This window comes from Spermophilus citellus (genome assembly GCF_964194105.1).
Source record: "Spermophilus citellus genome assembly, chromosome: 4".
Taxonomy (NCBI): Eukaryota; Metazoa; Chordata; class Mammalia; order Rodentia; family Sciuridae; genus Spermophilus; species Spermophilus citellus.
Window position 1 is genome coordinate 45,568,006 of NC_138185.1, and position 25,018 is coordinate 45,593,023.

The 25,018-nt window shown below is 34.9% G+C and overlaps 1 protein-coding gene across 1 annotated transcript in view; it reads right to left on the reverse strand.

Annotated features, from left to right (window-relative positions):
• The window catches only part of RALGAPA2 (Ral GTPase activating protein catalytic subunit alpha 2), a 322,071-nt gene that overhangs the window by 152,661 nt on the left and 144,392 nt on the right, over nt 1-25,018 (reverse strand). The window contains exons 22-24 of the mRNA XM_081292835.1: nt 19,807-20,000; nt 18,918-19,016; nt 18,527-18,682 (exon numbers count right to left, since the gene is read on the reverse strand). Coding sequence (XP_081148961.1) covers nt 18,527-18,682; nt 18,918-19,016; nt 19,807-20,000 — 449 coding nt within the window. The remainder of the gene's footprint in view (nt 1-18,526; nt 18,683-18,917; nt 19,017-19,806; nt 20,001-25,018) is intronic.

A 25,018-nucleotide genomic window follows, 5' to 3' on the forward strand; every position in this document is an offset into this window, starting at 1 on the left:
CAAACTAGTATTTTTCTCTTGTTTTGGTGAAAATTCCATGTGCACACTACATACTGAGAGTGAAAAGCTAGACTGTAAAATGATAATTGTGAATTTGTAGCTTATCAAAAGATACGGGTTTATGAGAAAGTGACTGGTGAGAACATCTGTCTCTTATCACTGATCTTGCAAAAAATCAGGTAATTCAAATAGAGGCGTGTTGTTTCCTATCCTCCAAAGCACAGTTCTATAAACACAAACCACATTCAGCCCGGTAAATGAATCGCTTTAATTGAATGCTATGTACACAGTAACTGGAAAAACCATAAGTGATAAGAAAAACATATGGTGATGGCAACAGAAATTGGTTTATTCATTTTGCATAGTGTTGTTTCTTTAGTTCTTTTATAATTGACCTTTAGAACGATAAATGTGTAAAATAATTTTGTTTATTATGGCTCCAAACCTTCCAACAATTACACAAAATGAAAATTTAAAAGGAAGGATTCATTCTGGAAGCATTTCCATTGTTTACATAATTGCACAGCTATAATTTAGTGCTCATGTTGTTATGGAAAATAAAAAAAGGGCCATTACAGGCCATTTCAATTCAAAATATTGCACAGTGGTGTCAAAAAATGGGGGAAAATGTTCACTTTAAAACAGTTTAAAATGGATTAGCCCTATAAATAAAAACATTTCAATATAGTATCCTATGAAATACAAATGTTTAAGAAGTAGCCATCCTTCAAACCCTATTAGAAATGTTGCAACTGTACTTTCACACCAATTACATATATATTATTCACTTAATATTTGCTCACAGCCCAGCAGATGATGTTTGTAACACAATAGCTGGCCATCTGTCTCCCTGCATTTCCTTAGCGGACTTATGCCTGCTTCTAAAGAGCAAACAGATCCAGTTATTCCACCTAAAGTCACTCAGACTCTCTATGAGGCCAAATATAATCATCAAGAATAAAATCTGTGTATGCAAAATCATCCATCCCCTCATTTAACTTTTTACTCTAAGCAAACTACGATGCTACATAGATGACTTTACTGCTATATTTCAGGGAAGAAGCCTGTCTTTTATTTAGGAAATTCTATAGGAAGCTCTTTTATTTGGTAAAGTGGGGAATGTTGGGATCTACTTATCCCAGTTGTCTGGTTGATGAATAGATACAATTTGTTCCATACTTGCATAATTAATTACAAAAATATTTGAATGTAGAGGACCCCTTTAAGCAATACTTTAAACCTAGATATTATTTAAAGCTTCCTTAACAATTACAAGCAGCCACAATCCTGTAGTGCCTGGAGGACTATTTGTAAATATCAGCTATTGCTTGATTGGCAATGTTCAGAAATGCTGAGTGGAGAGCATTAGTAACCACAAGAACAGATCTGAAGAGGCCTCAAATCCCAAGGCCTGGTCTCCTCCCTTCTGCTAGTGGGTCTCTGTTCTTTCAGCTCTGTGCACAAAGACATCCTATAAGCTGCTACCTGTTTTCTGGTGACAAAAAAAATAAACGCTTTGTCATTATGGTTCTAAAAAACAATAGACTAAGTGTAGCATCAGTATTGCACTTTCAGAAAAGTCAGTGCAAAAGACAGCAAGACAGAGCTGCAAATTACTTTCAAGATCTGGGCTAAAAAATATGTGGTATGTGGTATGTGCTATATGTTATTTGTTAAAATGGTCATTTATAGTGCAATCTGGGGGAAAAAGAGGTTTTTTTTTTTTTTTCCCACAAGTTCTGGACAAAATGTGACTTCTTTGGGTATAACTATGTTACTAAGGCCTGGAGAAATAGGAAAACACAAAGTAATTGGGTTCTGTGGCTGAGAATGAAAGTCACCTAGCCCTTTTCTCCATGAGGAAGGATTCATTCTGGAGAAGACACTGAATGTCCTGAAAAAGTACAAAGGGGGTGGAGAAGTATGATACAAATTTATATGGTGATGATACATTTACAAATTATCAGGGTTTTAGGAGTGACAAAACAAGTAGACAGATGGCACAAAGTTGCTGCAGCCTCAACCCCAAAAGAAGATCTCTGAATATATATATATTTTAATGATTGCTTTACAACTATTCATCATCTGTAAAGAAATGCCTGGCTGGCCTGTAAACTGATGAAAACTGATTATCCTACTTCATGAAAAGTGGGTGATAGATAAATAGATATGAAAAACTATATATGACTTTTATTTTATATTGGGGTTGATAAGTCAGCAGCCTGTCTTAAATGCTTCTTCTTTTTGTTATTTGTAATAGCTTTATTGAGATATAATGCATATGTAATAAAAATCTACACTATAAAGCATACAAAATAGCTTTTAGTATCATCACAGAATTGTGCGACTATCACCACCATATAATTTGAGAACATTTTCATTACCCCAAAACGAAACCCTAAAGCCATTAACAGCTACTTCCCATTTCCCCTCCACCCAGTACCCAGCAACCACTAATCTACCACCTAACTCTATGGATTTGCCTAACTGGATTTTTTTTCAGAATATGGAATCATACAGTATGTGGCTTTTCATATTTGATTTCTTTCACTTCACATGTTTAAGAGGTTCATCCATGTTGTAACATACAGCAATTAATTCCTTTTATAACTGAATAATGTTATAGTATTGATAATATTCTACATTTTTTCTTTTCATTAGTTGATGGATATTTGACTTGTTTTCACCTCTTGGTGACAGTGAATAGTACTGCTATGAAAATTTGTGTACAAGTTTCATTTGAATATCTGTTGTCAATATTTTTGGGTGGATACCTAGTAGTGGAATTGTTTTTCTAGAAATTACATGTTTACATTCTGAGGAACTATCAAACTGTTTTCCACAGAAGTCTATCATTTTATATTCTCACCAAGAAAGTACAAGGGTTCCGATTTCTCCACTTCATTCTTAACATTTATTATCCCACTTTTTATTTATTTATTTACTTATTTTTTCAGTTTTCAGAGTACTTTCTTTATTGTACAATGCCATATTTTTTGATGTACAACAAAAATAAGGAACAGAATGAAGCAGATGATCAAAGCATATTTAATTAATACCCAGACAAGAGCATTCTTGAGTGGAAAATAGGTGGTCATTACCTCTGTATCCCAGATGACCACCTCTACTCTTCACCTTCAGATGACATTGGAGTGATCAGGCATCACCAAGAAAGTACAAGGGTTCCAATTTCTCCACTTCATTCTTGACATTTATTATCCCACCTTTTTTTTTTTAAAGTGTTATTATAGCCATCCTTGTGAGTGTGAAATGGCATCTTGTAGTTGTGATTTGCATTTTCTAATAATGGTGAATATCTTTTCATGCACATGTTAGCCATTTTTAGATTTTCTTTGGGGAGATTTATATCCTTCACTCAAATCCAAGATTGTGAAGATTTCTTCCTTTCTTTTCTTCTAATAATTTTAATATTACCCCTTAAACTTAGGTCTTTTTAAAGTTAAATTTCGCAAATGGCATCAAGTCTGACTCAGGACCACTTGGAGAGACTCTTCTTTTCCCCTTGAATTATTTTTACACCTTCATCAAAAGTCAGTTGACCATAGAACTGTAGGTTTATTTCTGGAGTCTTAATTCTATTTCATTGATCTCAAATTTTTACTAATATCATACTGTTTTAAATATTGTAACTTTGCAGTTAAGTTTTGAAATAAGAAACTATTAGTTCTCTTTTTCAAAATTATTTTGGTTATCAGGATTCCATATGAATTTTAGGATCACCTTTCTATTTCTGCAAAAAAGGATATTAGGATTTTGATAGGAATTGTATTGACTCTGTAGATCAGTTTGGGAGTACTGTTAATCTTAAGTCTTCTGAACTAGAAATATGGGACATTTTTTAAATTTAACTTCGGCAGTTTTAAAGTTATTACAGTAACATTTATAGTTCATAGTGTGCTTATGATGCACCTTCTTGCATAAATTTATTCCTAAGTATTTTATTCTTTATAGTGCTCTATAAATGGGAATTAATTCAATTTTCAAATTGTTCATTCTGGTGAAATAAATTAGGCTGACTTTGGTATAGTGTTCTTGTATCCTGGAATCTTGCAGAATTAATTTATTAGTTCTAATAATGTGGTTTTTTTTTTGTATGTGTGTGTGTGTGTGTCTGTGTGATGTATTCCATAGGGTTATCCAAATATGAGATGAATCATTTGTAAATTCAGATAACTTTCCTTTTTCTTCCCAGTCTGGATGCCTTTTATTTCATTTTCTTATTGACTGGCCTGGGTAGAATCTATAAGCACACTGCTGAACAGAAGTGGTAAAAATAGATATCCTTGTCTTGTTCTTGATCTTTGAATACAGGAATTTAGAATGGAAATGCCTATTATTTCTTTGGTGGTAAGAGAGCCAGAGAACTGTGGCATCCAAACCCAAGGAAACCTTTTTCAAAATATTTTTGGAGAGAAAAATTAGTGCTTTCCACAAGAATGCATAGAGTACTATAGATCAGAGCCTCCAAGAGAGAATTTACCCTTCATCACACAAATTGAGTCAGTCCCTTAATCTCAAGTCTTCAGCCACATGGGGAAAACATAAAGCCCCTTTTCTCTGACCAACACAACACTCTACTTACAGCCCATGGATCATGAGGGGCTGCTGTCTTTCATGTGTGCTTCCTGTAATGGGCATTTCACAGTCCACTGTGACTAACAGGAAGATTGTAAACCTACTAGAAAATTCTGGCACATTTATAAATTCCTTAATATTAGGAAAACTGTTGGAGAGTCATGGAAAGAAGTTAGTTACCAGCTGTACCAACAGCATGTTGAAGACACTGTGGCCTGACTATGAAATGACTATCTCAGTCGTGACCCTGATAAGACTCAAATCTGTAACATTACAGTTTGTATAACAGGTTGGCTTAATGAGGTTGATGCAGATGCTCAAGAGCAGTTATTAAATCCTCACAATGAGTCTTCAGCAAATGAGGTCTTCAACAAATTGATGCAGCAAGTGTCAGCAGTGGAAGTGACTTAGCTACATCAGACTCTGAACACGAGACACAGACGCAGCATACAAAAGAAGACTGGACTTGATGGCCAAAGCTGAGGGGTAAATCTATGCAAAAAGGTATTTATACATTGCCAAGGAAGTTATGAGAGGCTGAGGAGCACACAGAAGGACACTAAAATCTGTTTTTTTTTTTTTCTGAATTAACCAGCTGTTTGTTTAGAAGAAACAAAACTGAGTCTACATTCTCTGCCTCCTGCATATCCCATCACTATAGCTTTTAGAATGTTCTTTAGCAGAGGCAAAACCAAAAAGTCACTGCCATCACAGATAACAGGGTAGTTAAAAAGGCACTTATAGTGTACAGTTGTGTAAGTAATATTATTAAGGTAGGAATTGCTCAAATTATTATATATGGCTAAATTTGCACATATATAATACAGGACTAGTGAGATAAACCTAGGAATAGTATAAGTGCTTATTGTTCATCCTGTCTTAAGAATGTGTCAGTAAGAAATATACACTAAGAATACTGAAAAGAAATTCTTAGATGAAATCATAGGTTTAATATGGTCAGGTACTACTATTCTTTAAGTTCTTTTGCTTTACCTAATAATCACTTAAAAACACAAATAATACTTTTGTAAGGTATACTTTTAAGTGAAGTTAGTAAGTCCTAAAGCTTACATCCTACTGACTCTCAAGGAAATATTATTACATGAGGGAACTGGCTCATAGTATGCTATCTTCAAAAGAAAACCAGGCCTCCTAACAAAGCATTCTTCTTAGGAAACTGCTAGAGAGAAACTGTGTGTGTGTGTGTGTGTGTGTGTGTGTGTGTGTGTGTGTGTGTATGGGCTGGGGGGTGGGCAATAAGAGGGAGTGCATAAGAGAATCCTAAGGGAAAAATATTAAAAATTTACCAGGATTCCAATAAGAAATCAAAGTTCCTATTTCCCCCTCAAAATGAACAGTGGAGAACACATGCCAGTTGTGACTTCTGTGCTCATTTAACTGTGTCCTCAACTCTGCTATAAGACTTAGGGCTTCCGATGCCATCAAAACTAGTGTCCCTTGCATTTAAATTTATTTCCTTTTCACATGTTGAAATGGGAAAAACCTTGTTCTCGGCTTCGCATGAAAATGAACCTGCACTGTGATCTTTGCCCAAGAGCAGGCTAAAGAGGTAAAACTGCTTCTGTTGGAGATTTCCCATGTTCTCTGGTATGTTCTTATAATAGAAAAGAAATCAACTTTAAAATATAATTATTACTCATTTCTTTTAATCTGAGATAACACAAAATGCATGCTCTCTAGTTTCTTTTCTTATAAGTAAAATAATTCTATCTGTACATAGCAGCAATAGTGAAGCCCTCAACAATTTTGTGTTCTGTTAAAAAAAAAAAAAGGGGTTGGGGACAACCTCATGGCCATTCAATTACAGGAATCTATAAACTGTCCCACTGATGGGATCAGAGGCCTGCAAGAATTACGCAGAGCAGGCACAACAGGGAAAGTTTTTGTTTCTGCTTGGGCAACAAAATTATAACTTTTGCTTTTGTAATTTGTATTTCAATAAAGAGCTCTCAAGAATGGCTGAAATTTGATAGAAAATTTCAAAACAAGCCAGTAAATTATACTGCTTATAGAGCAACCTCAGGCAAGTTCCATTAACAAATAAGCAATTAACAAAATCTGTATTTCAACTGCCCTGCCTATCCTCGGAGGAAAAACCCATCATCCCATGAGAATTCTATCACAGGAAGAAAAAAAAAAAAGAGGTGAGACCATTGAGAATATTCAATCAACCTCTCTAGATGGACAAACAGCTCCATGCTTCAAATTCTAGCAATTTACACATAATAAAATTCACTTTGGGAGCTTAAGAAGTACTTTCTCTTCTTCTTTAAATAAAGGTAGTTTATAGCAGATGTTGGAGGGAATAAGGAAGAAAGAAAAGAAGGGCTTTAAAGATAAGATTCCAGTAAAGAGACCACTAATTTGCTCTCTGATCCTGGGCATATGCTTTACCTATTGAACGTTAATTTCACCATTTGTAAAATGGGAATGAAAATACAACATAACCAGAGTGCTCTTATAAAGGGCAAAGGAGATCATGTCTGAAAGCATGAACTCCAAAGCCTTATACATTATTCCTTTTATTAAATTATAGACTTATAATCATCTTAAAATTTATTTTATAGGATCACTTGACAAATAAATTGCAGATTTAATTTAAAATCCATATCATCTCAATAATTCTTTACAAAAACATTTTAATAAACTGATAAATATCTTCAATGACAACGGGGTTGAAGTTGCCATGTTGGCTGTTGTGAGGGTCTGAGACAGGATGAAGCAAGGCTCCTGCCTTCTAGCAATGACCTCTCAGGACCAGGGGACAGCCACACAGAGCTGACTGAGGCCAGATCAAGAGCACAGGGCTCCTGCACAGGGACAAACAGTTTGCCGTTGGGACCTGGGAGAGAAGCAACTAGATGACACAAGGCACTGGATCTTTACAAAAGGACCATGCTGCATACATTCAACTAAGACCCCAGTGCTAGAAAAAAATTGTAGGTATTTTTTTTTTAATATCATACTACTAAAAGGTTCTCTTTTGCTAGAAATTCTCTACTTTGCAGATACCCACCAGAGAATATTTTTCCATGGGAGAACAAAAGGGAAACTGTTGTTTATTGTTTCTATAGAAAACAATGTTCTCTAAAATATGTTCCAGTAAATAGCATTAATAGCTGAACAATCTGCAATCACCACACTACCACTTATTGTTATACATTAAGAAGAAATCAACAAAGAGATTATTCTCCACAACAGAGAGCACTTTCTCACAGAAACAAAACCTGCAATTTAAAATGCTTTTCTTGACATTATTTCCTTATATCTAAACCTATCCAGTATGGATTATAAACAACAGTCATGATTTAAAATCTCTTATATTCAAACCATTCCTTCCCTATAGGGATTTATAGTGTCCTCCCCTTCCCTAAGTATAACTTTGGTACTTGAAATGCCTCTAGAAGCCACCCCCTTAGCTCTCAGTGCCTTTTTGCTGACAGAAAATGTGAATTTTCTTAAAGTCTTCATAGAATTCTAAATGAGAAAAGAGGATATCTTGCAGGCCAACAAGCTATAGTCTAAGCATCAGACCCCTTCTGCAGTAAATGGGCCAGTGCCTACTGAAGTCCTATTGTCCTTACCTTCCCAAGGATCCAGCCAGCGAGAGCCATTAGGAACCCATTTCATGGTACTGAGCAGCTCAAGCCAGAAAAGGACATGTGGGAACCAACTCAAAGATACAGCCACTTAATTGGGATTCTGAGGGGCAAGCTCTAGAGTGGAAATTTCCTTCTGAAAGCCCGTCAAGAGACTGACAGTCTCAGACTGAACACTGTAGAGCTGGAGAGGAGGTACATGCACAGAAAGTTGCACTAGCAAGTATCTCCTGATAGTGAGCTGAATCCATCTAAGAGTTCTAGCTCTGGAGATAAAACAGCCTAATCTCTCTCCCCACTGCACTTCCTCAGGTATGTGAAGAAAGCAATTTTCTCTATGTATGTGTTAGCTCTCCTTCATGCAAGCTTTTCTCTTGACCATCCTTCCTCTCAGCAACTTGGGTGGTAATCAGGTGGGGACCGGAATCTGAGCAACTCCCTGCTCAATATACTCAATAGACTCAGCACCATACCTTTAGGATTTCAGGCCAAAATCTCAGATCATTTTCATGTTAACTTGAATTAATCAAATCAATCCATGTTTTACTTCTTAAATTGATTTTTTAAATGAATGCAGAATTTAATAAGTGGAATCACATAAACCACATCCTCCCCTTTTGAAAAACATTCAAATATGAGCAAATTTCATATAATTCAACTTTTGAAAAACATTCAAATATGAGCAAATTTCATATAATTCAACTTAAAATATTTGTCTTTCTTACTTCAATTTCCTTGGTTAAACTTTTGTATACTTTAATTTCTTTGACATAAGAGGGCTGGTCTTTTGTATTTCTGATTCCTGAGTTCTGTCATTTAATTGATGTTGCTTAGTTCTTCTCTCAACCTAGTATCATATCTTGGTACTCTTCTAGGGAAAGGTTTCTCTGCCTCAGTACTATGGACATTCTGGATCACAAATTCTTTGTGCTGTTTAACAATATCCTGGCTTCTCTGTACTAGATGGCAGTGAACACCCCTCTCTCCAGTTATGACAACCAAAAATGTCTCTAGATATGACCAAATGTCCCCACGGGTTGGCAATTCCCCTATCCCTCAAGAGCCACTGTTCTAGGGTGGAGAAAGCTGACTAGCTCACCCCAGATGCCAAAATTTCAGCTGGTGAGGTTCAGCTCAACTGTTCTCTTCACAATGCCATGTGGATTTGGAACAGCCAGGTTCAAAGGGTGGTCTTTTTGTCCTTCCATTTTCCATCAATCAATACATTTACTGAGCATCTACTCTTTCTGGGAAAAATCAAGATACACTCCAGTGACTCCAGCAAGGAAGATTCTGGTGACTTGGGCCTTGGGAGAGGCCACAACAGAGTCTCCTTCCCTAAGAAACCTCAGGGCAAAAGAACACATTCTCTACTGAAAAACAAAGTCTGGCTTATATACACATCATGTAACAGCTTAGAGGGAACAATCTTTCATTTTCCCATATATATTGAGTTGCTATTCTATTGAATTTTTATGCTTTAATTGATTTCACATAGCATGTCTTATTAAATACTTTGAAGATTTATGGTATAATCTTCACTGATAGCATTTACTTAAAAAAAAGTCTCTATACTTTTAAATCTAACAAGGGATATAAAACAAAACTTGAGTTTCTGGCATCTCAGGTAGAATTCTTCCTCTCTGGATCAATCTCTCATGCTATCATCTTACACTTTTAAAAGCTGTGAAACAAGTTCACTGCTCACATGTTAAACCTTATAACCGAAACCTCTACCATCTGTTACCTTTTACATATTTCTGCTTTCCTTTTTGAGGAGTAAGTGGGCTTCATCTGTAGCCTAATGAAAGTAACTATTGGTTTTATAGCTTGTAAAGAAAAGAAAAGGAGCCATCCAGTTTATCATGCTTATACAATCATTGAGCTGAAGTCCCTATAATCGCTGATAGCTGAATGAAGTTCCAATAACATTGTCTTTGATACAACCTGACTATCCTACAGCTTGTACATTACCATGGAACATCACAGGAAAAACTCAGAAACTATTGGATGTTATTTGATGGTATTAACATTAATTATATGATAGCTTCTATATTTTATCACTCTGAATTTTGTATAATAAATACATAATAATTATTACTAACAAAACATGTCAGGAGAGTACTGATATCACATACCACCTATCTCTGTAAATGATAGTCTTTCATCGAAGCTAAGTTAAATTTAAAAGTTTTGTTTATTGCTATAGTTTACCCTGATATTCAATAAAATCTCATTCATGTAAAATCATGTAAATTTAAATTAATAAAATTATATTTTAGAAAAATAAGAGCTTGTTTTTAAGTGTAAAATTACTTTAAAAACAAATATTAACAAAATTGACTAATAAAAACATCAAATGACAGAGACCTTTAGAAGTTCTATTTTAATAACCCTAAGTAAATTTTTAGTTTGCACACACTATTTGAATTTCAAAAGGGTTAGAAAACATGTTCTTTTAAGTAAAGAGAAAAACTCCATGGAAATCCTTCCCACACAGTCCTAATTCCTATCAGGCAAGAATTCTTTAAGGATGCTTGGTATCTCCTCCACTGCACCTGTTTGGCCTGCCCAGTGCTACCATGTCCAAGAGTCAATCTTTACAGTTGCTTTCTCTCTACAGTGCCAACCCACCTTCTTTTCTTCCATTGCTGGTCTGAAGTGGTTTTGGCTTTGAGAGACAATGTCAATAGTGCCAGCAGGCTCTACCTTCTCAGGACACTAAATCTTACTCAGCACTATATCTTACCTGCCACAAATATTTTTCTCTCTCTCTCTCTCACACACACACACACAAATCACATATGCACAGAACTGCACAATATACCTATACATGTTAATATCCACATGCATATTTACATATATACATACATGTGTTCTCTCTCTCTCTCTCTCTCTCTCTCTCACACACACACACACACACACACACACACAAGTTTAAATACATTTACATTCACACAAACCCCATCTGTGTCCCAGTCCTTGTTAGCCCTCATTAACGTGCCCCTGGGCTATTACCACAATTCCCTTTCTGTTCTTGCTGTCATCATTCTCTTATGATTATAATCCACCCCACATAATAACTATGGCTTAAGCTTCTTAAAATACTTTTTGAGCATGTTGAGTGTCATGCTCAAAAAACATTTAATAGCTCCCTGTTAAACTACCCTGAATCAAGGTTCTCTACAGTGCTGCCTGGATTCATGTTTGAATATTATTTCCATACTGACACCTGGTACTAAAGCAAAATAACTCTAGTCATTGTTCCTTGAACATGACCTGAGAAGTTTTGTATCTATGCCTTTTGATGATGTTGTTGTTGTTACCAGGGATCAAACCCAGAGGCACTTAACCACTGAGCTCACTCCCAGCCTTTTTTATTTTTTATGTAGAGACATGATCTTACTAAGTTGCTTAAGATAGGTTACTGAGGCTGGCTTTGAACTTGTGATCCTCCTATCTCAGCCTCTCAAGTTGCTGGGATTACAGGCCTGGCTGTATCTTTGTCATGTAAAATTCCATCGCTTCTTGTCCTGTCTAAATTCTATCCATCTTTGAAAGTCCTGCTAAATCCCTCCTCTTCCACGAGCTGTTTTCAACTCAACTTAGCTAGAAGGATGTTCATCACAGTACTATTTTTCTGTAATGTGCATATCACTTGTTTGGTTCTGTATACAAGTTGACAGTTTATAGATATTTATTTATGTGACTCATACCCTCAGAACCTGACTAGGTCTTTACCGTGGTGGGGAAAAATGTTCAACAAAAATTAAACTTTGTGCCATATTTAGGGAAGAGTGATGTGACCCTGATGATAAAATGCCCCCAAATAAATCAGAGGATCAGGAATGCTCGGGCCTTTGAGGTCCTCTAATGCAATTAATTCTTAACTTACTTGTGGTCAGGTGAGGGCCCCACAACCAGTGAGTGACAAAGCTGAGTCTAGCTCCCAACACTTAAAAGGTTTTCAATATGAAGCTTGTCACACATAAGAGTCACATACTATATATACTTTGAAGTCATTTTGTATCCTAAAGTCTTGAAAGATATATTACCCCATTCTTAAAAACCGTAGGAGTAAGGCTTAGGATTAAACATTTCTTTCTCACTGTAGAAGGCCATAAAACTTCTTCTTAAATGAAGTGTTTACAAAATTAGCCATTTAAAGTTTATCTATTGATTTACATCAAGACTACTGTTTACCAAATATCAATTAAATTTTTAAATTCACAAATATGTACTTTATTCTGTTAGCATTGAATTAAAATCCTTTAACTAAAAACCTTGGTAAAATCACTTGCTGTACTGAATAAGCACTTTAGAGACAGGTATTAAAATGATTTCCTAGGATATGAGATAAACAGGGTCCTCAAATTGCCATCTTAATTCTTTCACTAGAATTGAATACTCATTTCTGTTTTACCTTAAGTATATTTAGAAATTTATACACATTTAACATGTATGATTCTAGTTATAAGTTTTAATTTTTGGCAAAGAACAACTCTTTGTCTGAGAAAAGGTGATGCAATTATTACATATCACTGCATGATACAGGCTGTCTGGGGTTATTAAAAGAGTCAGGTATGGCCAATTTATGAGTATCACCCCTGCACCTTGCTTTCATAGCTCAATGAGAGTCTTACGCTCACTGAGGGGTCCCATGGGATCTTTTTACAAATGATTGTTTATTATTATATTATTCCATCATACACCTCATGAGAGGAGGCTGTAACATCTGTTAAAAATCTCATGAATTACTTTGACTTCTATGATAGAATACAGCTCTATATATAGTTCTTAAAATCATGTTTTCTTTAACACTGGTGTGGCAAAAAGGGTCATTAAAATATGATGTTAAATAAAAGAAAAACATTCCCCAAATAAGTTAAATATTCTTGGCTACAAAATAAGTGTTCCAAATTAAGAAAAAATAAGTAAATTAAATTAATGTTACAAGTGTATTAGCAATTGAAATCATCAACCAGAACTGATCATGCTCTGCCAATGCCCAGTACAGGACCTCGCAGAACAGTCACTAGCTAAGTCAGGGTCTCACTTGCAGACAATCAAATCCAGTTTTTTGAGATTATGAAGACAAGAACTTATATCTAACATAGTTAAATCTAATTTATAGTAAGGTGGCCAATAGTATTTCTAGAAGTACCAAGGAATCAAGCACAACCTTCCACAAAGGCATCAAGCAGAAACACTCAGCCACACCACAAGTAGGCCCCAGCTCCTTTGTGATGCTTCCTCCCACTCCCATGTCCACTTTCAAGTTCTATATTGGTGCCTCTGCTAGATGTCAACTAGCTGCAAGAAGTCTGGACCATGCAGAGTTCAGCCTTCTAGCTCCTTTCCTTGGGTGGAATGAGAAGCAAGTGGAGAGTGAACCAATAGCTACAGATACACAGGAGACATTTTCTGGATCATAAGTATACAAGGGCAAAATAAACATTACTGTCTGATTCACAGAACGAGGAGTGGTTATTTCTCCCAATGTTCAGAAATTCTACAATGTCTAATTATTTAGCCAAATCATTATTTTCAAAAGTAAGACAACAGATGGGTAAAGTGGGAGGCGGGGAGAGGGGGGCGAGGAACACCTAACACTTTCAGATATCAGAAAAAATAAAACAGGAGGTTAATGAAGCTGTAGTCTTCCTTATCCTTAATGTTGGCATGAGGGCTTACGCTTAGTAAGGGCTGTCATGTCACACTCCACACTGAGGACACTTCAAGTCTTTAAACAACTCTCTGAGGAAGGCACTGTACTTGTCCTCATTTTATAGGTAGGGAACCAAGACACAGTGAGCTCAATGGACTTGGACAAAGAATGCTAAAGTCAAGACTGGGGCTCAGCCTGACTTGAGGCCCATGCTTTTAACTGTTACACTTTATCACATGACATTATACAATATCTTTAACACTGTGCTGTTATGGTTCGAATTTGTAACTCCACTGTTGCCTCAGGGCAGAACAATACTAACTTCTCCACCTGAGAGAGGCCTCAAGCTTTTTTGGTGCAATACAAAATACAACAATTCAATACTGTAGATGAAAATGACATTTCCAGAAATTTTTATATGCAAATTTGCAACAATAATTTTGCATTAATGTAAGTTTTGCATTTAAAAGAGAATTTAACTTTGATGTATAACAGACAAATTACATTAAGACATTAAATCTGTAAGTCATTGTTAAAAAATAGTTTGTTTATTATAAGAAAAGAAAACTTTCCAGGCTTTGATATATGTTCTTATAAACATGAAAATACAATTCCTTTCCTCAACTGTCCTTTTCTATTTCACACATATTGATCTTTCCATATGTTTTAAATAATCACAAATAGGAACTGTTTTTAATAAATCCAAATCATAGCTGCTTTCATGTCAAAATATTTTGGGGAAGAATGAGGTGAAAAAGTTGCTTAAACATTAGGAAAAACTAAGAACAACCAAGAACAGCTTTAGAAGAGAAACTGAAAGACTGAGAAGGCATCTATGGGAACATGATTGCAGTTGGAGGTTCTCTAATAAGGGGGATTGTGAAGTTGGCATTAACAAGGCCAGAGCCCAGGAAAAATAAAAAGGAAGAAGAAATAAAGCCAAGTACTGTTTGACCAACATATTAGCTGTGAATCAATGAAAAAACATACCCAGTGGAATAAGCCAAACCTGAATGCGATTTCCAACAGCTTTTGGAAGATGTAGCATTGGACAAAACTTCTTGATATTTTTTAAATGTTCATTATTCATAAAAGGGTCATGATACTCATCTAACTGAATTGCAGAGAAGAATTAATGGGACAACATCACACAGTCCCCAGTATTAAGGCTGGCATTATGAATGCCAGGGGAAAGAACACCCTCCAATTGCCCCCACCAGCCCACCAGACACGAACCAACTGTGAAGAGGAGGAAACAGGAAGACCCCTTCATGGGCAGGCTGGGCACTCCTAGAAGTCACACAGAGTTTTCTATATAACAGTTATTTTCAAAGTGTTTATGATCCTAATTATTTTCTAAACCAATAAAAGGATTAATTTTTAGGAAACTAATGTCAAGGAAAAAAATAAAGCCATTTCAAAGCATGTTTTCAATCACACTAATAAGTCACAATCCCATACTATATTTGTACTGTAAAAAATACTACTTGGTAAGGTCATTATGTTAGCCATTAAATTATTAAGCTACTGGGACAGCTAAACCTGGTTAAAACAATACTAAAAACAATTGTTTTGTAACATACTATATTTTGAATTTTGGCTGTTTGGCATATGCATTAATTTTTAGAAGAAAATGACTAAATTTATTTACATAATGAATTTTATTTCAAGTCACATGAAGCCTTACATGATTATGTCACTGTACACAGGGCAATTTGTGAAACATCTACTTTATAAGTAGGTTTTTAAAGTTATAAAATTCTTCAATTAGTACAAGCACCACTATGTTTAAAAATATGCCGTTTATTTATAATTAAACATCTTATTGGTCACTACTGACATAATTTTGATACTCTCAGATTCAAGAAAGCATTTTGTAAAACGACCATGCCACACACACACCAAAAAGTTTGGGGGGGTCCTCAGTCTTGCAGCAGTTTTTTATCAGCTAAGTTCAGCAGACAAGTGTGCCACCCAGAGGCAAAAGGAGAAAACACACATTTGATTTTATTTGTGAGACAAGACTGGTGTTAAATTTTTAAGAATTATTTGCTATTACTTATCTCATTAAAACATGCAGGAAATTTTAAGATTCTCTCTGAATTAAAAAATCCTTTAGTTCCAGGTTACATGTAAGTGTGGCTCTTTGAGACCTCACAAATGGAAACAAGCCTTGAGATGGGGCCAACCACAGGTGCATACTTTGCCAATTAAAAAATTGAATTTAAGTGTATTCACTGCAGTAAATGCTTTCCTTTCTTTCTATAATGAATATAGCATGTGTTTCCAGAAGTATATATAAGTTCTGAAATAACCACCATGATCTATTTAGACATGTGGACCAAAAGTTAAACTAATTAACCAGAGACAGTTCTTACTTAAATGAGAAAAATTTCTTTCACTAAAAGTTTTTCTGCATAATTTTCTTCTGGCAAAAAAATAAAGTTTATTTAGAGTAATTCTGTTTGGCAGACAGTCAGGGCTTCTAAAAAATATACCAATAATTGTTAAGGTTAAAGCACATAGTCAATTCTATTAAACCCACATAAAAATCCAGGTTTCTAATGGCCTACACAATACGCTGATTATAAAACAGAGATTTATGACATCCCCACTTTATCTTAGAAGTATGGATATTGGGATTAGACCAGCATCGCATTATTTCCTAAGATTTATGTATTTACAACAAACTATAAAAGGTCACTAAATCTTAACTGAAAACATGACATAATATTAAAATGTGAAGTTTTAAGCATAAAATTTGAAAATTTTTTCTACATGCAAAATATTTTTGAAAATAATTCTTATACTAATTTTTTAAATGCGTATTTCATCTGATTTTATTATTTCATTTTTATACCAACATGCCTTAAAATAAATAGGTGATTCTAAACTCTTATCTACTTATGTGACTTTCTAGAACATACATACTAAGAAATAATAAATATTTTCTGCTGCCTTCAATTTTTAATTAAATCAGAAGATTATACAGCTGATTAATTCCAACTTTTCTTTCCTGAAAAATCTTTGCAAAACACTCCTTTAAATTAAATCTCTGTTAAGTAAACTTTCCCCTCTCTTGGTTCCTCTACTGAGGGATCTCAACATCTATGAAGTTATTTCTCTTCCCTATTTATACCCTTAACTTAGTCATTAACTTAGTCATCCACATACCCTGAATTGTATCATTCTGTTAAAAAAAAAAACTTTTATCTGCAATGATAGCTATAAAATATTGAAGCAGGAAGTATAAATAATTCTACTTCTTTATTTCTACATTTCTCTAGGAAATAAATGTGACCTTGAGTCTAAATTCAGCCTTCTATGCAGATGTTGTGTATGTACTGCTAAATTCAGAACAGATAAGACAAAGTCAACTCACTGGGACAGCATAGTTTTAACTCAAGATAAAAGTTCAGCAATTAGAGCTCAAAGTATATGTCAGAGAATATGCTGAAAAATCTTTAAATAGAGCCCAACAGTTGGGAAAGTTCAGGTACATACTAAAGCAACAACAAAAAAGCTAATCAAAAGAATAGCTTCTTAAATGTATTTTAGGAGAAACAAAAGGTCTGCATGTCTGCATAATACATTTATAGAATGAAAGAAACACATAAAGGAGAGCTACCTGGTATTAATAAATGATTCAGTTCATTCAGAAGTATGAGCAACTTAAAGGGTAAATTCTGAAATATTTGCCAGATCTCCAGTTGGTCAAGAAGACCTAGTGATGATAACATGAAATGGCTTAAAATTTCTTAAATCTTTCCTGTTCCTTACTGCTCATCTCCAATGCTACCATCTTAGTTCTTATCATTTAAAAATTTCATATTGGTTTGACCACTTCCAATTTAATCTGTCTTTAAACCCAAAATCCTACTCTATCCTACCACTGCCACATTTTCAAATCCACCCTCCAAATAAGAGTCCAAAATAATCTCTGTAAAGTACAAATCAAACACATCCCTTGCCTGATTGATATTTCCAGATCAAGACAAAGGTCCACATGTCCTGTTTGCATCCCTTCTCCTTCCCATTACAAGTGCTAAGGGCTTCCCAAGGGAGCAAAGCCAGGAGTTAGCTACATATGACCCCCTAAATCCAGGGTCTACTAAGAGAAGGCTGTAGCTAAGAGGGGTTTAGGTCTTTCTTTTCCTACTTAACCACAATTTAATTTTAAATTCTTTGGGAGAAAATAAAATCACTCCACATCAAGAAATGTGAGAACCCCTCACGTATAAAGTCTTTTACAAAAACAACCCAATTACTAAAATCACAGTTTTCAGACATCTTTAAATGACCAGAATCACTTGTTTCAAGCAATATATAATGCAGAACCTAAATGAAAAGTGGTTGGTTGAGACAGTATTTTGAGGTTGGCAACATAGACAGAGATCAGATCATACAGCCATAGAATTAAATTCAAAATTAGTTGTCATGATGCAAAGTCAATGGGATGGAAAAAGCAGGGATGTGATAAAACCTGATTGACAGTTTTGAAAGACCACTGTGGTTTCTGTAAGAGTTGAAATTGCTGAGAAATTAAACATTTCTGATGTATTTTCATAAATCTTGATATAAGTAAAACATAATATGCAGTTTCCTGTTAATGGACAATTATGACAAAAAAGTCACAGAATACCTGGTCCTCGCTGGTTAATCCCAGGTGCATCACGAGGTAAAAATGCACCAGGAAATCTGAGTTTGGCAGAACGTCCTGGCGTCTGGTCATCATGGCACAGATCAGCCTGTAGGCTTGCAGTTTGCCTTCCTTGTATTCATTTGGCAGCGTCGTTGCCTGCCAAGGAGATGATGTTTCCAGATTAAATCAAGTCCAGATGCAGAGCATTTCGACATTTCATTTACTTCTCAGTTTTCCAGAAGAGTTGTTTATGAAGATGTGGGATGCTGTGACTTTAGTAAAAACCCAGCCTGTCTTCAAAACATGCAGTCTTGGGCAATTACATTTTTCAAACTCAATTTCAGAAAGGAAGAGGAAATTGCTATAAAGAAACAAACACATATCCACTTGCCTTAAATAGCCATGATGCAAACATTCTGAGTGGTGGGATCAAGACTGGAGGAGATGGAGAAGACTGGTTATCCAGGCTTATTGCTAGATTATCTCGTATCTAATTCACAAAGAAGAGAATTTTAAGGAAGGTAACATTCCATTTATTGCAACAGTATTTCAATATTGTCTTCCACAGCTGATTCTAATTAAATTTCTATAAGTTCAGTGAGAATCCATAATATTTACAATTTTTTATTTTGTTGTGAAATTTCGTCTGTCTGAACTGTGTCTGACTTATTGTATGTGGTTTTACATTAAATATAAAATTAGGGTATTGTTTTTCCTTGGAAATGTTAGTACCTGGAGAGGTCCTAATCTCCAAATGTTAGGGAATGGCTTAACAAATTATACTGTATGTACTTGAATCATGTTTTTGAAAAAAAAAATTAACAGGAAAAAATTATGTTCAATACCAAAACAAAAACCAGGATGAAAACTGGATGTACTCTAAGAATCTACTTTTGTAAAAATGTCTTTATCTACAGAAATAGAACTATATATTAATATCAGTTATTTCAAAGGGATGGTGATGCATATTTTCTTCTTTGTACTTTCTATATTTTTCAAACTTGTACACTAAAACCAGTATTATTTTTATAAAGAGAATAACTAAATCTATTCAATATCCTATTTTTTATATCCTATACAAATGTTCTACTTTTACACTAAATGAAATAACTTCATATTTATACAACATTCAAACTATAATTATTATGATTTACTCTTTGATAATCAAATGCACTTTGTCTAAGTGCATAATTTGTGTTCCAGAATATGTTCAGTAGTTACTTGCAACACAGCTTTTGTATTAATGATCAAAGTTTCAAAGATAACATAGAAGAACATGCCTTTGCTAATTTGTACCAGAGTTCATAGAGATAGCCAAAAACTTTGGCATGGATCTTGGGTGACTGGATATTATTCACGTCTCCGAGGATTCCCAAGACTCTTCGCCACAACACAGCAGCAGAATCTGGGTGCCAACCAGTGAGATTCCCTCCAGCAATTATACTACAGTCATCTGCAAGACACTCGCTGCTGTCTATGGAAAAATGCACAAGTTAACCCTGTAAACAATCTGGGTTTCATCATCATAACTTTTTTCTTAAATGCAAATTACTATGCTAAAATTTTATGTATCCCCAGTAATTAAAACAACAAAATGTAAACTGGATGTGAATTTAAAATGATAGAAAAGGACTAATGAAGAAAGTAAAATCATTTTGATTCTTCACACTCAAAAGGCAACAAGCTAGGGATGAAGTAACAGTTCCTGGCCATCCTGATGAAGCGGGGAAGGGAGGGGGGACCTTAAGCAGAATGGATCCTGGGAATACATGGCTGGGGAAGGCCACATTGTTTGTGCTGTTTTTTTTTGGTTGTAAGGTCAGGTTTACTGAGGGTATCTGCAAACAAGAAATTTTCCTCCTTATTAGGCTTGAGTCTTAAGGAATGGATGCAGTCATGAAGCAGTCACTGTAAATTGTCCCTGTAATTAAGATATGAAACAGTCCCATTGCTTCAAAAAGTACCCCTCCTTGGTCACTCCCCTCCATTTTCAGCCTCTCACAACCATTGCTTTTCTCTGTCCCTACAGTTCTGCCCCTTTCAGAATGGCATGTCAAATGGAATCCTAGCAAGTAGTCTATGTTCTTTCACTTAACAAAATGTGCTTGAGATTCATCCATGAGACTCTGTGTATCAACAGTCTTTTCCTTATGATTGTTGATTAATATTCCACTTTATGATATACCAAGATTTATCCACTAACTCTTTGAAGGCTATTTAGATTGGCTCCTGTTTTGGGCAGTTACAAATAAAGCTGTAAACATTCATGTACAGGTTTTTCTATGAATATACATGTATATTTCCCTTTGATAAAAACCTAAGGGTAATATTTGTGGGCCAAATCATAAGTGAATATTAAATACATGCTAAGTGGAAGAAAAAAAAGAAATGTCAAGACTGTTTTTCAATGTGGTCATTCCAGTTTCTGTCTCTGAGTGAAGTACATTCTTGCTCTACATTCTTGCTGTCAAATTTTATGAAGTTGATATCTCACTGAAATTTTCATCCACATTTCTTTAATGAATAAAGCTATTAAGCATAGGAATGAAATCAGAAGATTGTGGGACAGCTGATCAGAGTCCATCAGGGCAAAGAACCAGTGCAAAGGCCCTGAGACAGGAATGTGCTAGCAGTTCAAGGCACAAGCATGTCTTTGCAATATATATTTAATTAAAAAATATAAAGTTTCATACATTGAAACAAATGGCTAGTGAAAAATTCTATGATTTATAGGCATATCTAATTTCATATCATGTCTATTGCTTTAGGGACAGCTAAAGGCTGGGGAAGACTAAACCGATCAAGACTAATGCTTCCTAAAGTCACAAGCTTCTGGATTTTTAGAGAGAACAGAAAAGCAGTCTGGAATACTCAGGCAACACTTAACAGAACACTGCATTGTGACAAATGTATGTATTTTATATATTAATCAAAAGTAGCAAACATTTTGTAATTACTCACTCTTCATTCATTTCATTCCTTGAAGCATTTAACAACTCTTTCTCATGCCCTTTTCTCACAACTCTGCTTCTATTTTTTCCATGACCAAGAATATCCTTTTAGAAAACTTCCAACAGCTCAGATTTTTTATTTTGGATTCCAAATCTCCACTCTGGAGACTTTGCGTGAGGTTTGGTCTCTATCCTTATGTGTCGTAACTACGGCTCCCACTATATTCTATTCCCTACCCTCTACTGCTCTTGAGTAGGCTGCCAACAGCCTCCATATTGCTTATGCAGTGCTCCATTTCCAGTTCTCAGCAGCATTAGAATCATATAATTATGCATCTTTTCTGAACCCCAGGTATGACATTCACCTAGTTTTCCTCTGCTGATTCCTCTTCATCTCAGAGACCTGGAAACACTGAAGGACCCACTCCTCAGGACTCTTGTCTTCTCTGTTTGTCCTCACTCCCTTCTCAATTTCATATAGACTAATGCCATACAGATTTAAATGACATCCATGTACTCACATCTCCACACATCCATTTTTGGTCTGGATTTATTTCCCCAATGCTAGACTCATTTATTCAATGACGTTGACAGGTCTACTTGCTGAGGACTGAAGAGAAGGTTGGTCCACAAACAGGCAAGGTCTCTAGTGAGTTTAACCTTGTTCTTGAAGAACCTCAGATATATGCATCATGGGTTTTACTCTGGAATTTGAATTCCAGGGAACACTCCCCAAAGAATCTCTCCTGCTCAGAGAGTATGTAAATTCTCACTTATTCCCTTTGTTTTCAAGGTAGCATCTTAGCATGCATTGGTGACCCCAGGATAAAAACAACTGACGTTTTCCCATCTCTGGGGTGAGAAGCCTGTGGGCAAAGGAACTCCATCAAGGTCTTAAATAGATCTTGTCTTCCGGTTTTTAGCCCTAACATTAGGGTTGGTGTGAACAACTCTCTAACCCTTTAAGAGAACCCGTAGTTCTCTGCTGTTTCTTAGCTTTCCTTACTACTGACATAAGATTTGATGTTCTTGGGTGTGTCCATTCATTTGCCACATGTCACCTGTTTTGCTACTTCTAATGGTTGGTCTTTCTCCTTCCATCTTTATCCTTGTGGATTTGTCTTATTTAATATAAATCCTTTCAGTGTGCATTCAGTTTAGTGCTTAGGGAACAAGTGGGGCAATCTGGTTTGTTCACTCTATCTTTGACTATATATGTATATATTCACAGGATTTTTTAAATGCCTTTGTCAGTAATTTCTTTGGCTTTTTTTCCTTTCCTTTTCTTTCTTTCTTTTTTTATTTGTTGTTTTGGTATGGGGAATTGAACCTGAGAACATTCTGCCTCGAACCACATCCCCACACTGTTTATTAATTTTAACACATGATCTTACTAAATTGCCCAAGCTAACCTCTAATTTATGATCCTCCTGCTTCAGCCTCCAACATCATTGGAATTATGAGCACACACCATGGCACCCAGCTCTTTAGCTTATTTTAAAAAGCTGCTTAATTTATTTTTTAATTATATCATATTTTATACACACACACAACTTTTTGTTGTTGTTGTTATAGGAATTAAACCTAGGGACACTTAACCACTAAGCCACATTTCCAGCCCATTTTATTTTTTATTTTGAGACAGGGACCTGCTAAGTTGCTGAGGCTGGGTTTGTACTTGCAATTCCTCCTACCTCAGCCTTCAGAGCCACTGGGATTACAGGTATGCTCCAACACACCTGGCTATTTTGTAAATTTTATGTTTATTTTTAATGCATTTACTTTCTATTCGATAATTTTCCCTGAATTACTTTTTAAAAAATAAAACATTTTTTCTTTTCTTTTTTAAAATTAATTAATTAATTTTATAGTAGAATGCATTTTGACATATTGTACACAAATGGAGCACAACTTCTCATTCCACTGGCTGTATTATTACCCTATATACATGTATGATTAGTGTAATCATACATGTATATAGGGTAATAATGTCTGTCTCATTCTACTGTCCTTCCCATCCCCACAGTTCCATTCCTCTCCTCACTCCCCTCTACACAAACCAAAGTTCCTTCATTATTCCCCATCCACCCTCCCCATTATGAATTAGCATCTGCTTATCAGAAAAACATTCACCTTAATAAAACTTATTTTTAAAAACAGTTTTGGATTTATAAAAAATTGCAAAGATAGCATAGAGAGTTCTCATATACTCCACAGTTCCCCTATTATTAACATTTTATATTAGGATGGAATACTTGTTATAATTAACAATCCAATATTGAAAAACTACTATAAAGTCCATACTTTATTTAGATTTCCTTAGTTTTTAAAGAAATTTTTAAAAATATTTTGTTATAGATGGATGCAATATCTTTATTTAATTATTTTTATGTGGTGCTGAGGATCGAACCTAGTACTTCACATGTGCTAGGCAAGCGCTCAACCACTGAGTCACAACCCCAGCCTCACAAAGTTTTTAAACCTAATTTTTTGTTGCAATTGCTCCAGGATCTTACTCATAACAAATAATTGTCATGACTCTATGGTCTTGACTTGTTTATGATAGTTTCTCAGACTTCCTTACAAATGACCTTGACAGTTTCAAAGGAATACTGATGAGGTATTTTGTAGAAAGTTCCTCAACTGAGACCTAACTGATGTCTTTCTCATAATAGGTCTTTTTTGTTTTGTTTTGTATTCCTGGAATGAACTTCTCTTGGCCCTGATGTATGATATTTTTACAATATTCTTGGATTCCTATTACTAATATTCTAGTTACATTTTTTTGCTTTATATGTGAGATGGTCTCCAATTTTGTTTTTATCATACTGACCATGTCTGATTGTTTTAAGAGAGCTTTCTTTCCCTTTCTATGGAATAAACTGGGAAAGGTAAAGTTTCTCTTTTATTTGAAGGTTCAGTAAAGATAAAATGATTTTTGATTGTTCTCTCTTTTGTTTTTACTTTCTAGTACATTCATATAGTCTCTTAGTTTTCTAAGAGTCTCTTTTTAATTAACTTGTAAGTTAATTCTGCTGTTCTTTCTCTCATTTTCTGAATAGGGTACATAGATGCATATTTTTCTCTTCTAATATATGTACCTAAAGCCATATTTTTCTCCTTTAAAGACTTCAACTAGATTCTACCAATTTTGATTTATGTAGTATTTTCATTGCAGTTAAGTTCTAAATATTTTATAATATACAATTTGATTTATTTTTTGACAATAATTTATTTGAAGTTCAGTTTTCAATTTCTTATGTTCCTTTTGATACACTTCTCCTATTATTTTAACTTCATCTAATGCACAGAATGTGTTACAGTTACAAACCAAAGACATCTGTTGAGACAAATAATCTCACTGATAAATTTTCAAAATATTCTGTGTGCTTTAAAAAAATAACATGTATTTTTTAATTATCTTAATTATTAAGCTCAACACACACATATCCATTCAACTGAGATTAACTGTATTATGCAAGTTTTCTTTATTGTTACTAATAATTATTTCTGCTTATCTCATCAATTAATGTTAGGTAAT